The sequence below is a fragment of the Centruroides sculpturatus genome, unplaced genomic scaffold (assembly GCF_000671375.1).
Source record: "Centruroides sculpturatus isolate CEXI.00-Female unplaced genomic scaffold, Cexi_2.0 scaffold619, whole genome shotgun sequence".
NCBI lineage: Eukaryota > Metazoa > Arthropoda > Arachnida > Scorpiones > Buthidae > Centruroides > Centruroides sculpturatus.
In genome coordinates this window covers 263,607-279,510 of record NW_019384948.1, presented here as the reverse complement: position 1 = coordinate 279,510, position 15,904 = coordinate 263,607, and the positions used below count along the sequence as shown (strand labels likewise).

Below are 15,904 nucleotides of genomic sequence, written 5' to 3'. Positions count from 1 at the left end.
AATGTCATTTTACAATGTGAAGAGTAACGTGCATGTCGGTTCTAAATTAGTTACAGTTAGAGACTAGGGACTTGCGTCAGGAACTTCTGTTCAAACAAACCTGACCTGCTGTCCAAGTCAGCAATTTTCAAAAGGTGGCAACACTAGACAAAGGGTTTGGGTGTTAATAAGAGATGAAATAGGGGAAGGATAAGGTGTCCAGGTTTCATGGTAGTCTATATTTTCCTCAGTCTGAGTCAGTGGCGTGCCATGACATTTGATGGTAGGGAAGCTGTGTTTCTGTAAGAAGCCGACTTCCAGGGGAAATCAGTTAATTGTGCATCAGTGATGGTCAAGGGTCCATTCGTATCGTTTGTTCGATAAGCCAGTAAAAACCGTAGACTTCTCTAAATGTATTTTTAATATCATAATTACATTCTGAATTGCTAGCCACGATATAAAGGCTAAAATTATAAATAAAATAATAATAACTTATTTGGTATTTCACCAAGTAAGTTTTTATTATTTTATTTATAATAATGTATGGTGGATGTACTGTACAGTACATACCTGGTACAAAATATTCTTCAATTGTATGAATATACTTTTAAAGAAAATTATAATTAAATATAGTTTTGTGAAGAAACGTACATAAAAATAACATAAAATCTTCTTTACTTTTTAAATTTTAAAACAATCCATTTATTCAAATAGCTCCCTACAAGTGACTAATTGATGGAATCAGAGACAGTCCTGGTAGGTGCATGCAAGCGGCCTGCCAAATCCCAAGGGTGGTGATACCAATCAATGTCAAATGCCTCTTTTGTGGCATCACTAGTATACCTCAAAGGACACGAAGGGTTGTTGTACATTTTAAACGTTTCTCGCCATAGCTGTAAAAATCTAAATATGTTAAACTTAATAGATTGTTCATCGTTTGTTTTCTAATTAATTCGTTTTGGAACCAGGGTCCATGGAAATTTCCAAAATTTACAACTTTTCGGTCACTGTCATTGAACTGGAAAAATTTCTCTTTTTATTACATCTAATATTATGAAGAAATCAGTCCCCACTGTACTCAGCTAGAAATTGGTTCAGTTAAGCTTTTGTTTAAGTAAAATTTCAGCTCTTTTGTCAGGTTTTATTTATATCCCCAATTTTGTAATTGCTTAATTATCAGTGCCGTGCCGTCATTGGAAGCGCCGGCACTTCCTTTCTAAATACAAAGGAAGCTTTGTATTTAGAAAATACAAAGCTTCCTTTGTATTTTCTAAAATATAAATACATATTAATTTTAATTATATGAAAATAATCGCACAATATTTTATTATAACCAAATTAGGGGAGGGTGGGGATGAAAGGGACAAGGGATGAAAGGGACAGTCTCTATATCTTGCTGCTAAATTACTTATGGAGCTTCGTTATTTCATAGATAGATGACACTAGTAGTCCATAGTTTTCACACGTTTGTAGGGTCCAATACACTAACGCCAGTGTTTGGAATTCCCAGATGAGCAGAAAACGCATGCAAAAGTAAGTTTTCTTCATTTTTTACATTTAGGGGTAAAATCTCAAACATAGTCATTGGATAATGTACTTGAATTGGGATAATTACTTTGAAACCTCTAGAATATGTTTATTTAATCGGTTTTAAATTATATTTCACTGTCAGAAAGTTAGGTTGTAGTTTTGGTTGCTTGAGGCCTGGGGGTTGAAAGGGACAGTAAAATAGGGGATGAATGGGACATGTCCCTTTCAACCCCATATTGACATGTTTTTGGCATGCTCTAATGCTAAATTTTTTTAATAGAAAAAAATGCCTCGAAAGTATAAGAAAAAGAAACAGAAAGAACGTGTGATGCCAGAAGTGATTCAAGGGGCAATAATTGAAGTTGTCGAAAAAGAAGCATCAATCAGGGCTACAGCCAGTACCCACGGAATTGCAAAATCGCATTTGGCTAGACTTGTTTCAAGATATAAAAAAGACAATGTAGTGTATTCACCGCATGTGGGTAACAGGAAAGTTTTTACTACAGAGCAGGAGGCAGAATTAGCATTGTATTTAATGCAAGCATCATCAATGAATCACGGTTTAACAACACTGCAAACGAGGGAATTGGCTTTTCAATATGCAAAACTTGTACAATCAAATACAATTCCTAAAACCTGGTTTACTAATAACCAAGCTGGTTTAGATTGGTTGCAAGGCTTTATGACCAGGAATAAGAATTTGTCTGTAAGAACACCCGAAGCAACAAGTTTGGCCCGAAGTACAAGCTTCAATAAAACAAATGTCAGGAACTTTTTCAAGAATCTAGAAGATGTTATGAAGAGATATGAATTCACTCCAGACAGAATATATAATTGTGATGAAACAGGTTTCACTACTGTTCACAAACCCCCAAATGTCATTTCTAGAAAAGGGGAAAAGCAAGTAGCCCAAGTGACTTCTGGTGAAAGGGGGCAGTTAGTTACTGTTCTTTGTTTCATAAATGCGATGGGAAATGCATTGCCCCCTGCATTTGTATTCCCAAGAGTTAATTTCAAGGATTTTATGCTGGCAGGAGCGCCTGCTCAAAGTCTTGGACTAGCCCATCAGAGTGGCTGGATGACAGCTGAAAATTTTTTAAAGTGTTTGCAACATTTCTCAAACTTTGCTGGGACATCTACAAGCAATAGCCATACAGTACTCCTAATTTTGGACAATCATGACAGCCACATTTTTATTGAATCAATAAAATTCGCCAAAGAAAACGGAATAGTGCTGCTAACTTTACCTCCACACACCAGCCAGCGACTGCAGCCACTGGATGTTGCCATCTATGGACCATTGAAAAGCAGATACAATGTTGCTGCAAACAACTGGATGATCAATCATCCCGGCAAACCTATGACGATTTATGATGTCCCTGCTCTTGTTAGCGAGGCGTTTGATGCATCTCTTACACGAAACAACATTTTATCAGGTTTTGCAAAGACTGGAATATACCCGTTCAATAGTGAAGTTTTCACAGATGACGACTTCCTGCAAGCTGAAGTTACTAATCGCCCTGATCCAGAAAATCCACCCACAGCCGTAACACCAATGGCATCCGCTTCCACTTCTGATGTGCCTACTACATCTTCTGTGCCCAAGACACTTCCTGTTTGTCCTCAAGCGTCTACAAGTGGAACAAGCGTTCTTTCACCTCAGCTTGTCAAACCGTTCCCAAAAGCTTCTGCACGGAAAACAGCGAAATCTAACAGAAGAGGCTCAACAAGGATTCTTACTGATACTCCTGAAAAAGATAAAATCCAGCAAGCATTCCAGGAAAAAGAGGCGAAGAAGCGAAAGAACGAGTCCAAAGAAAGGAGGACAAAATCTAAAAAGCAGCTGTTGCAACATATTCCAGAAGAAACTGAAAGTGAAGATGAAGGATCTCAAAGCAGCTCTTCCTCAAAGTCTGATGCAACATCGAGTGAGGGATCTGATATTGAAAACAGTGTCAAACATATTCAGCCCAATGATTTCATTTTAGTCAGATTTGCAAAAAAAACTTCTGTTGTTTACTTCGTGGGAAAAGTTTTAAAGAAACTGAGTGATGAAGACTTGAAAGTCAAGTTTATGAAAAAAATATTAGGATGTTACAAGTTCATATTTCCTGAAGAGGATGATATCAGTGATGTCACCATGGAAGATATAGTTTTAAAGCTACCCCATCCATCCCAAGCAGGAGGAACGGCAAGAGCAAGCAAACAGTTTATATTTTCCATTGATTTCACCTCATATCGGCTGGGATAGATTGCGAAAAACATTCTATTGACCAAAGAAAGACAGTTTAATTATGTGAGAGCCTACTAATTGTGATATTCTTTAGTTATTGTTCTTTGTTTGAAAATATTTGATATTCTTTAATTGTTTTAAAAATATTGATAATCTTTAATTGTTTTAAAAGTATTGATAATCTTTAACTGTTTAAAATAAATGTGATGTCACATAATTCATATTATTAAAAGTGTAATTTTTAAAAATTTTAGTCTCTAGCCTATCACTTATCAGTTACAACAAAATTTGAAAACATTGAGATAACTAATTCCAAGTTTTACATTAAAACACAGGTAGTCCCTTTCATCCCCGAGTGTGTCCCTTTCAACCCAGACATGGGAATGAAAGGGACACTTGGAGAGGTCTTTAAAAATATGAACATGTTCAACTACCAATATAATAGGATGAATTCACAATATGGTCAGAACAAAGTAAAGGTTTAATGAATCTTTTGCACTAAAAATAAAACTGATTAGAAGTAAACTTTTCCAGTGAAAAATAAAAATATGAATTTTGTCCCTTTCATCCCCACCCTCCCCTATGTATCTTATTACAAATTTCTATACTACATGTGAAAAAAAAAAATAAGATTGCTATTGTATATTTGAATATTAGTGGCGTAGTGGAAGCGCTGTATTGTCAGCTTCCAAAAAGCCAGATTCGCACATGCGCTTTACAGAGCATCAACCTCACCCGGTTTAGCTGGTGGAGGCCTAGGACCTTGGGTGGAAGCTACACACGTATAACGCTTCCAATTCTATCCAGGACCAGTTCTGGGCTGTTAGCCGCCCTCGCCCGATTATGTGAATCATGAGTAGATTGATAACTTAACCCAACCAATAAGAATTTACTGGTATGTTTTTATGATAGTTCTGTATAGTTGACAGGAGTTTTAAAAAAATCCATTAAAATATTTGATATTTTTATTCTGCTCTCCAATCTTATATTATTTACAGATTTCAATGTTAAACCAGTGATATTACGATTTCGTACGTCCCATCTATAAGGGGATGTAGAAAAAACCTGTACAATTCTTGTACAATGTTTAAAAATTAACTGTTACTTTGATAGCGTCATTTACAACTGAATTTAATGAATGAGAGAGATGCACTATGTACAGAAAAAGCTCTAGAATTTATTTTTCTTAAATTTATGATTATTGTATCCGTTGTCATAAAAATTTGTCTTTCCACTTTTTTCCCCGAGACTACAAATACAGTCGACCCCCCTATAACAGGTTCCTATGGTTCGGATTCCTATATCACGGCGAAAAAATTGCGACAGTATTCATACAAACATGCTAAAAAAAACTCGTATAATTCGGTAAAACGTCATCGTCGACTCGTGTCGCGACAGGATTAGTCGAATCTAGACCAATAGCGGATATTGTACAAACGGTTGAGTTTAAACGAGCAGCGGACCTACTAAAAACCATTTATTATTTAACGTCCATAAAAATTATATTTATATTAATGATGTCTCCAAAGTTCAGCGAATTTATCGCAAAAAAAAAAAATATAATTTATCAGGAAGCACGCGAGCGCTATTCGATGACAACCTCCACGACGTAAACAAGCTTAAGCAATGGCGTAGTCGAACGGTGCACACTCGGTAAGTAATCCTGCGATTTTTTGTTTATAGCATAGTTTATATGGATTATTCCCAAAAAATTATACGTATTTTACGAAATGTTGAGTCGAATTAGTCTAGAATCGATTCATTTTATGGACGAAGCCTTTCAAACAGCCGTAGTCCGTAAACTGCATACGTGCCGGGCTGTGATTGGCTGGACTCGTAGAAAATGGATTCATAAAAACCGGAACATATCTACCGTGTTATAGTGACTGTATTCACATACAAAGTAACCTGTTTCGACTTATTTCTACTTAAGTAGTAGTTAAATAATTATAGCATAATCAGATACAAATTAAACAGCCCCAGAAGTGTGGGACTGGTAGCCTATTTAATAATTTTATTGTTACCTATAAAATTGTTTTAGGAGTATTAAAACTGAACCAGTCCTAAAATTTTTATATATGCTATATCATAAACGTTTGGCTTTTTCCATAATTTATAAATTATTAAATAAAAATTATGTAAACAAATTTTCTTTTAGCTTATGTTATGTGAGGTAATATCATAATAATACAACATATTATATATTTGTAAGAATTTCAAACATTTAAAATCTCAGAAAGTCAAAAGGAGTGGATATCATTTTCCTTTTGGCAATTCCTAATTATGTATAAAATAATAAATAATGCTAAAACAGGAAAACACGTCTAGCGTATATACGACTGTAGTCGAGTTAGTGTATGTTCATATTGAAAGATAAATAAATTATATGAACCCCCTTGAAATTATATTGAAATATATGAACTATATTGAAAGATAAATACATTATATGAACCCCCTATAATGCGGGTTCATATAATGCGGATTCGTATATCGCGGCGAAAAAATTGCGACCGTATTCGTATAAAGACGCTAAAAGAGACTCGTAAAATGCGGTAAAACGTCATCGCCGACTCGTGTCACGACAGGATTGGTCGAATCTGGACCAATAGTGGACGAGCAGCCGAACTACTTACACGCTACAGAGAGTTTAGGCGGATAAGTTGAGTTTACTATCGTCTGTACAGTATATAAATTAGGTACTGTAAGTCTAATACAGTACTGTAATTTTATACATTTCTTGTGAAAAGAACATTTCTTATTCAACGGTTATAAAAATTATTTCTATTAATGATGTCTCCAAAGTTCAACGAATTTTTCGCAGAAAAATAACTTGTCAGAAAACGCGGCCGCTGTTTGGTACGCTGCTCTGCGACGAAAACAAGTTTAAGCAATGGCGTGGTCGAACAGTGCACACTCTGTAAGTAATCCTACAATTTTTTGTTTAAAGCATAGTTTATACGTATTATACCCAAAAAAGTATACGTGTTTTGGAAATGTTGAGTCAAATTAGTCTAGAATCGATTAATTTTATGGAAGAAAACCTTTCAAACAGCCATAGTCCGTAAACTGCACACGTCTCGGGCTGTGATTGGCTCATGTATTTAAGGATTCTTACAACGCGAAATTCTTATAAAGCGGAACGTATCTACCGAGTTATAGGGGGTCGACTGTAATAGATCTATAAACAATAGAAATTAGTATAATACAGTAATGAAAATGGCTTTTGTTTCCTGGAAATATATTGATAATATCTACTTAATGTTTTCTTTGCCGAATTACTTTTGTATGTCTTGCTATTTCGTAGCGAAGTTATGGAAGTAATACGCTTTATGACAAATTTCGATGAATATGATAACATAGAAATTAATAATAACAATTAAATATAAATCTTTTTATATAATATTTTTAAAAGTTGTTAAATTAAATGTAAATCTATTTTTACCTGTAAAGGCAACTCTTGAAACGGATCATTATCATCACTTTTGTTGAAAAGTTGAAGAACGCCTCCATCCGAAAGACGAACGTATACCTTTTTCCAAAATCTATTTCCTGTTATTTTCTTTTTGTTTGGTTGGCGGAGCATCATTTCCCAACCTTCTCCTTCAAATTTTGCTGGAAATTCTTCTAATGGTTGTGAGGTATCCTCATCGAATAATGGTGTTGTTGGGCTTTCTAGGGATTCGGGTTGTTTCTTTTCTGTTATTTCTTCTGTAGTTTGTGGTTTTGCTTCTCCGAATAGCGAATCCTGTTCGATTACGGCGGGTTGTTCTTCTTGAGTTGCATCTTCCGATGACACGTCGAAACCAACATCAAAAGGGTTAAATTTAGATGAAACAGGTGGTACGGGACTCTTTGGAGGCGTTTTTGGAGGCGGAGGTAGTACCGGTGGTGGACCCAAAGAAATAGTGGTTTCTATTTTTTCTTTCATTTTTGGTCTAATAACAACTGAAAAATCAGGCCCTTCATCATCATCAAATGAATCTTGTGACGTCTCTTTTTGAGGTGGAAGGCGAGTTGGAGTGTTTTCGGGAGGTTTCGTCATAGATAAAAATGGATCAAAAGAATCCGATCCTCCAAAACCTTGCTGATCATCACCAATTTTATCTGGAAAGTCTGCAACGCCAAACGGATCGAATTCATCTTTAGTTACGCATTTATCATCAAGTTTTTCGATCGCTTCTTCGAATTTTGCTGCAAAAGCTTCGAATGCTGCTGTTTCTGTGAAAGGAATGGCATCTTTAACAATTTCTGGTTTCATCATGCTAGTATCAAATGGATCTGCAATAGCGCTGGCAATTGCGGCATCATCAAGTTTTGAATCAGATGAAAAAGTATCAACTGCAGTAAACGAATCTGAAATTTTTGTAGTAGTATTTAACAAATCTGTATCAGTCTTAGTATCGCTATCCATGAAGCCTCCGAATGGGTCAAAAGCTTTTGTACTATCTTCGTCTGATGGTTGAGCTGGTACAGAAGTCTCAAAGGGATTGAGAACTGACGGAGCATCCGATCTACTCATTAAATCATCCAATGATGAGGGCACTGACGCCGTTTTAACTTCACCCATATCAAAACCAACACATTCTTTAGTAACATCTGTTACTGAAGTTAAGTTAGAAGGTTCCGTATCTTTAGTAATTTCACTTCCTTCAAAAATATTTGCAAAAGGATCACTTTCGATTTTGTTTCGATTTTCCTTAGTGATAGTTGTAGAAACATCTACAGTTTGTGCCACACTTTTACTAATACCCCCACCGAAAAAATCGTCTAATTCTTCCATAGCCGTACTCATTTTTCGGGAACCTGGAGGCAACGATTTTTCGGCGTCGGAGATTTCATCCAAAGAAACTGCCTCTGAAACTGAACGAGAATGCACATTTTGTTCTGGAGATGTTATTGCATTTTTATCAATTGATTTTATACTGTCCCGTTTCTGATTAATATCAACTATACCATTTTGCCCGGTCAGAGTGCTTGATTGTGATGAGAATAAATCATCAGTTGGTGCGTTGTTAGTAATAATATCAAGAGATTTTTCTAATAAATTTACACTGGATGTTTCCACTTCGGGTTGTTTGGTTAAGAAATCAAATTGTTCACTAGGTAACTGTGTTTTCTTAGATAAATCTTGCTGCACAGGCTGAATTAATTCTGCGTCATTCGACTTTAAATTATCTTCCGGACCGAATCCAAAAGGATCGAATAAACACTGATCAACAACCGAGGGCTTCTCCTCCAATGAACTTTTATCCTCCAGAGATGTAGCAAATGCATCACCTAAGAGGTCAATATCCTGAGTAGATGTATCACTTTCAAATGGATTAGTGGTAGATTTCGGCTTCGATACACCAAATAAATCATTACTCTGAGAGTCTATATCAAAAAGTGCCTTTGAAAAACCAGACGGTTGAGTATCAGAATCAGACAAAAATGGATTACTCATTGTGTCTTCGCCGTTAATATCAACACTTTCAGAAACAATATTAGTAACTTCTACTGGTGTTGCTATTTCATTCTTTTCTAAATTAATTCCACCGTCGATTTTTTTTTCTAAAGTGAAATTATAATCCTCTTTAGAAACATCATTGTCTGCTATTTCTAAATTACCAAGTCTGTTAACAAAAGATGTATCAAATGGATCTGGTTCTTTGTCAATATGTTCTTCCTTAAGTGTTTCTTTGCCTAGTTCATCAAAACTACTTTCCTTTAAAACTGTATTAGAAGTATCAACAAACGAAGTATCAAATGGATCAGGTCCTTGTTCCTCGTTTTCTTCTAATGCTAATAAATCATTAATATTTAACTGAGCGGAAAACTGAGGAATAGAAGCGGTGTCTGCCTGAAATCCAAATTCGTCTAATAACGAAACTCCCTGATTGGGAGTTTCCGAAATTTTTGTAACATCTTCATTTAAAACTGTATCTTTGTCTGTCGATTTAACAGTATTAGTCTCTATTAATTTTGGTGGTGGTGGTCTAGGCGGCGGAGGTTTACCTGAAGCGTTATCTAAAGAACTGTCTACATTAAGCAAAGTAGAATTTGTATCGTCTTCGAAATGAACCCAAGATTGGGCAACCGAGGGCAAAACTTTACTTTCATTTTCATCTGAGTCAGAAAGATAATCTGGTTTATTAAGTTCAGCAATAGCACTACTGTCTTTTAATTTAGTTAGTGTTGTTTGGGTTTTTTCTACAGTGTCCTGCACACGTTGAGTTAATTGTTGAAAAAATTGCCACTCTTCAGTATTTTTATTAGATTGTTGCTCTTCACTGTTTCTTTCGGTTGTTGATGTCGTTTCGTGTGGGATATTTTCAAAATCATCCTCTTTATCAAGTCCCTTTTTATGACTTTTGATTTTCTTCTTGATAAAGTTCATTTCCTATCACTACTCTGCAGAAAAAAAAAGTTTATTTAAAACAAAATCTACAAAAATCTTTTTTAATTATATTGTGTTAGTTTAATTTAATTTTCTAAATCTTGCTTAACACAATAAAATCTTTAAAATTCTATATAAGTTTAATAATAAAATGATTTTTATGTTGATAATTGTATTTATAAAAATAATATTAAATTATCCAAATATATGTCTGCATCTTTAATAATAAATATTTAGCTTAAATTAAATTAAAATTCAGGTAATGATAATTAAATTTCTTATTTTTGAATAGATGACGTAACAGATGATAAACATAAAAAATTATTATTTTAGATATATAAATATTAGCGAATTTCGCCACTGAAGTGTCGATTTTTGGGTAAGTCGTGGAACTGTGTCTATCTTGTAAAATCATTAGAATTCGTCTCACAGATCGGTCGCATGAAACAGTCTACGCTTAACTAACCTGTATGGTTGACATTTACCACATTACATGCTTTTTAGGAATAAAATTCAACTGGAAAATCACTACGAGAAACGTCAGTTCATCGGTGTCTTAGCTAAAATGGCTTCTCCTCTTCCCATAGTACATCTGGTATAATGGGGAGAAAAATCAATAAAAGACACCAGATCGCCTCTATTGGCAGCAAGCTAGACTTCTTTGTGGAAGCGTCATTTATTTAATCCACGGAATAAATCGCTTATTAAAGAATTATTGAGAACTTTTAACATAAATTAAAAGTTTAAAAAGTTTTATTAAAAAATTTTCGTCACCAAGGAAAAAAAACAATGTATATAATCAATTTCCATTAAAAATTCTCATTATTTAATATTTAAATGGAATTATATGCTTTACATATTACTTTAAGAAATTAATGTTTAGTTATATATAATTCTATTTAGTCATTAGATATTTAGTATAAAAAAGAAGAAATCGCGAATCTTACAGTACCAATATATATGTAGCTTTAAGTAACATTTCCTTTCAAATTTGGTATTATTATTCTTGACTTCGAAAATAAACTTTAAAAATAAATATATATTTTCTTGTTAAAATTAATTAAGTCAAAATTTATAGAAATAATAATACTTGTTGCAATAATAACATACAAAGTTTTTTGCTTTTACAAAATTTATACAAAACTTAAGTCATTAGAAACTTATTATTACAATTATTAAACACATTACCTAAATAATTTATTTGAAAATCTTATCTTAAAATACACTTTACAAAATTACTGAAATGTTATTTAGGATAAGCGACAAACTCGTTACACAAATACAGATTTTTCTCGTCTTTAATTCCATTTAATAAATATATTAAACTCTCGATTATTATTGGAAAAGTTGAGTCATCTTTCAAACAGCTACTTTGCTATCCGGAAAATTTTAATAGTGACATTATCACGAAGGGTGCGGTTATTTATACGTAAAATTATAGATCAATAGCATAATAGCAGTTTTGTAGAAGCTGTTTATCTATACGGTCTATGAAACGTAATGAAGAATAAAATAATATAGACAAAATATAAAAAGGCTTTAAATGACTACAAAAAATCTTAGTATAATAAGCAAAATTCGTACTTGAAAATTTTTCATTTTGATCGTAAGTTATTGCCTATTAAATATTTTTACTGCAAGTAATATATTATACCAAAACAACTTTCCCAATAATATTCACGCTATCGATTTGTTCCGCTACGAATTTCTAATATGAAAACTAACACCAAATAATTTAGGTCTACATGGTGTATTGAAATTAAAGCTAGCCTTAATATATAATACAATATAATTAAATTTTATCGATTTATTCAGTTTAAGCGATTTTAAATAAACATATCAGGTAATAGAAAAATATCTGTGTAACTACTTATAGGCTAAGAAACAATTTTCATCTGTAGATGATTTGTAATTTATATAAACAGAATGATTTTAACCTTTTAAAGTTAAATAAAACGGATTACATAAAATAAATTATCTCTACCATAAAATTTACTTCCATTTTTAATACTTAAATTTAAAAAATAATTTATAAAAATTTAATAATATTAAACGATCAATTCGCATACTTAAAGCAATCTTTAATACGACTTTTCTTAATGTCGTTCATTTCTTTTTAATTTAACTGTATTTTAGGTTAAATCTAAGTACAGTTTTTTCTTACTGTATCCTTGATCTGTATTTATATATAATTGATTATATATAAAACAAATCAAGATTTGATATATTTAGTATGAATAAAATTATTTGGAATTAAGTCTAATATTTTCGGCTTATCTTCAGAAGTATGGTACTTAATATTAGGCTTGAAAAAACAATCAAAATGTTGAATTCATTTTCAAATTTAAGAATTTAATTAATCTTGGTTGAATAATTAATTTATTATTGATAATTAATATATTTATAGAGTAAGAGCTTTTACATGCAAATATACTGTACTACAAAAAGTACATTTATTCCAAGTAAATTCAAAATGAGCATTATCTTAGTTTGAAATTTCAGAATTCCATCGAAAATTCGTAAATTAAATATATTTTTTATTAGCATGTGTTAAAATTTTAGGAGTTGTGATAAAATTAATATTTTTTTTTTTCTTTAATTTAAAGATAAGACAAACACGTGAATGGTTTTCTTTTAAATTTTGTTTCAGTAACCAAAGCAGATTTTTTTGTTCACTATTTGTAATTCAAATCTAATTCGTTTTTGATATTCGAGTTAAACAGTTAAATGGCAGTAATTAAGAATAAAAATATATATTTATTATACTTTTTTAATTAAAATTATTTTTTCTAATTAGAAAATTGTATATGTAATTAAAATATTTTATGTATTAATAACTTATACTTGTACCAATCAAAATTCACGAATTAAATACATTAATACTTAACACTATCCTGAAATTGAGTTTATAGTTAATTTTAAAAATTTAATTTATTTCACATATAAACTATTCGAAAATCAAGTATTAATCGAAAGCTACCGTAAAAAACTTTTTAATAACTTTTCTAAAAATTAATAATGCTTGACGCGATTTATGAATTCATAAATATTAATTAAATGTTTCTTTGTATTCATCATATTTGATAAAAAATTATTTAATTAAGGAAATCGATTAATAATGAATTTATACAATAATATAGACAAGGAAATCGTTCGATTTGATTTGAGTAATATTTATGATTTAAAAACTACTAACTGGTTTTTCTTTTCATTTTACTTAATTTAAAACTGTAAATAAATTTTGAAAGTCTCTTTCAACTAATTAATATTAAGATGTTAGTTTGTTATTACATCAGAATTGATTGCTTTATTTTCTCAAGTAATTGCAAACAATTCTATTCCTACGCCTTGAAATGAAACAATTGCTTTTTACATTATTCCAATAGCTTGCTGATGATTAATATTGTGAACTATTTCTAAATTAAAAACTTGTTCCAGAGTAGCTTTACTCTACAAACTGAAGCAATAGTATAAGAATCGAAAAGTTACTTCAAAATCAGTTTCAAAAATTTCAAAAGTTATTGTCTATTGTTGCATGCTGACGTTAATATCTTTTAATTGCTCTGCTTGGATAAATATGGCCCTACATTATTATTATTCTTTAGAACAGGGATAGGCAACCCGTAACTCAGCAATATTTTTTGCGGCCCGCATCGCATTAAATATAAATAAATATATCAATTTCCCAGCTTAAGAAAGTATGCAGCAAAAATTCAAACGTTATTTTCTACAATTATGTATGTGAATAGTTTTTCCGCAATGAATTTAGTAAAAATTAAAACAAGAAACCGACTAACAGACATATCGAAACTACAGTAATTTAAAACTAGCAGTGACTAATATTTAACCAAATATTTCCGTTTACATCGGTTCCAAAAGCTAAATTAAGTATACTTATGCTATATATGAATAAGTAATTGTGATTTACCGACTTTCCTCCTCTTTTCTCTTGAATGCGGCCCGCGTCAGTATAAAACTTTTGAAATGCGGCTCTTACATAGATAAAGGTTGCCCATCCTTGCTTTAGAAAACACATTTAGGCTAAGTTTGTTTGTTTGTTTAGTTATGGCAACGCAACAGTTGGGCGATCTGCCTAGGAGGATGCCTTTCGGGAGGTCTTTTTAAGGGTAACTGGTAGCTATTCAGGCGTTACAGACGTGGAGAAAACCGGAAAACTCCACGTGACCAGTCCGTCCGAGCAAGGCGCAAACCCACGACCGAACTCCCAGTGTTCAGGGTACGCAGACCGCTTGGCCACTGGTAGGCCTAAAACTAGGGTTTCTCAAACGGGATCCCGGTTGTTTTTTTAACCCGGGAAATACCGCAAATTTCTTAAAAATTCACTTTTTTCTTATTTCGTGTTAAAGTTGAGGAAATTTTGCAAATAGAAAGTATAATTAACTCAAACTGTCAGAATACATTTGTATTTATTAATTTTAAACCTACTAAGTTTTTTAAATTTTTGCTCGTTATGGCATGTTACAAATGCTCAATAATCAATACGTAGCTTATTTGTGGCGTGACTCTGAAAATTCTTTACTTGTCAGAACCTATAATATCTGGAATAATTGTACTTATGCTGTCTTAATTTTTAACCATGCCCAGTAGCATCAATAACTGCGTAACGCCAAATTGTGCAAATTGGGCAAGGATACCAACGAGTACGAAGTCTACAAGTATGAAGTTTTTCTTCATAAATCTGATTATTAAAGCCAAAAACGAATTGCCAAATTATCGGGCTATGAGCTTGATGTTTCTATTAAAGCAGCCGCGGTAGACAAATCAAGAATACTAGAGAGCAAAAGAAGTATTACAATCTCGAAAACGAACTAGAAATCTTCCAGGCTACGGGTGAAAAAAACTCATAACATCCGTCTTCTATTAAATGCATTAAAGACGATTCCACCCACATGAATTGAATCGGAAAGAGCATTCTTGGTAGCGGGACTTTTCGTTACTAAAATAAGAATCAAATTGAGTGATCGGGGTATTGACCATCTTTGTTTTTTAAAATCTTAATACAAAATATTATTGTAAATTTTTATAATACGGTTTATTTAAAAAAAAAACGAAAATTACCCTTTAAGTTAGAAGTTTGATCTAAGTTCATTTTTTTTATTTAAATTTTCAACTCAATTCAAAGCATTTGTTGTTGTATGCAGTTTCCAGCAAACTTTAATAAACTTTTTCTATTTGTGAAAATTTCTACGTAAAGGTAATTTTTAATATATATTTTACACAGAATTATTAATATGATTTTGGAAGTTGCAAAACGTATTAAACTACTTTAAAGGACCGCTGTAGGTCCGGCCGAGCGGTCAAGGTTGCAACCTACCGCTCTGGGGGACCTGGAATCGAATCCGAACGAGTCAAGGAATCCCCAGCAATTTTTCGGGGATGGTCCGTTCAGATATGTCGGGCCCCGTCCCTCACCACCCGGTCGCCCCATTGTGGGCCTGGCCGAACCCATAATGGGCCTGCTATAAGAGGCCCTCTTAATGCCCGCAGGGCGGAAAGAGTAAAAAAAAGGGGTCATTATTGCCCCTTCTATTTATTTAATTGAAATGATTATTGTTATTAACATTGAAAAGCGAGTTTTTTTTAAATAATTTTTAATGTCCTGCAATAACTAAATAATAACTAAAGCAAATTAAGAAATAACTAAAACATATTTGTGCCTGCTTTACAGCTACTAATTATTAGCGCTTGCTCTTAATGTTTCCACTTCAAGATTATGCTTATCTATAGTCTCCGGTATGTAAAAGACTGTCGTTCATTCCAGTCTT

General features: G+C 32.7%; 2 protein-coding genes across 6 annotated transcripts in view; one reads left to right on the top strand and one right to left on the bottom strand.

Annotated features, from left to right (window-relative positions):
• LOC111632234 (protein stoned-B-like) overlaps positions 1-15,904 on the bottom strand; it is a 110,674-nt gene that overhangs the window by 54,667 nt on the left and 40,103 nt on the right. For 4 of the 5 annotated variants that reach the window (XM_023376615.1, XM_023376612.1, XM_023376616.1 and 1 more), the window contains exon 2: positions 7,185-10,132. In XM_023376615.1, coding sequence (XP_023232383.1) covers positions 7,185-10,118 — 2,934 coding nt within the window. In that variant the 5' untranslated portion in view covers positions 10,119-10,132. Of the gene's footprint in view, positions 1-7,184; positions 10,133-10,584; positions 10,818-15,904 lie in introns of those variants that run through there. The other variant, XM_023376614.1, reaches the window with a different exon arrangement.
• On the top strand, positions 1,362-4,316 carry LOC111632236. Its single transcript, XM_023376622.1, has one exon. It carries the CDS (start codon positions 1,796-1,798, stop codon positions 3,758-3,760), a length of 1,965 nt encoding a protein of 654 aa, XP_023232390.1. The 5' UTR covers positions 1,362-1,795; the 3' UTR covers positions 3,761-4,316.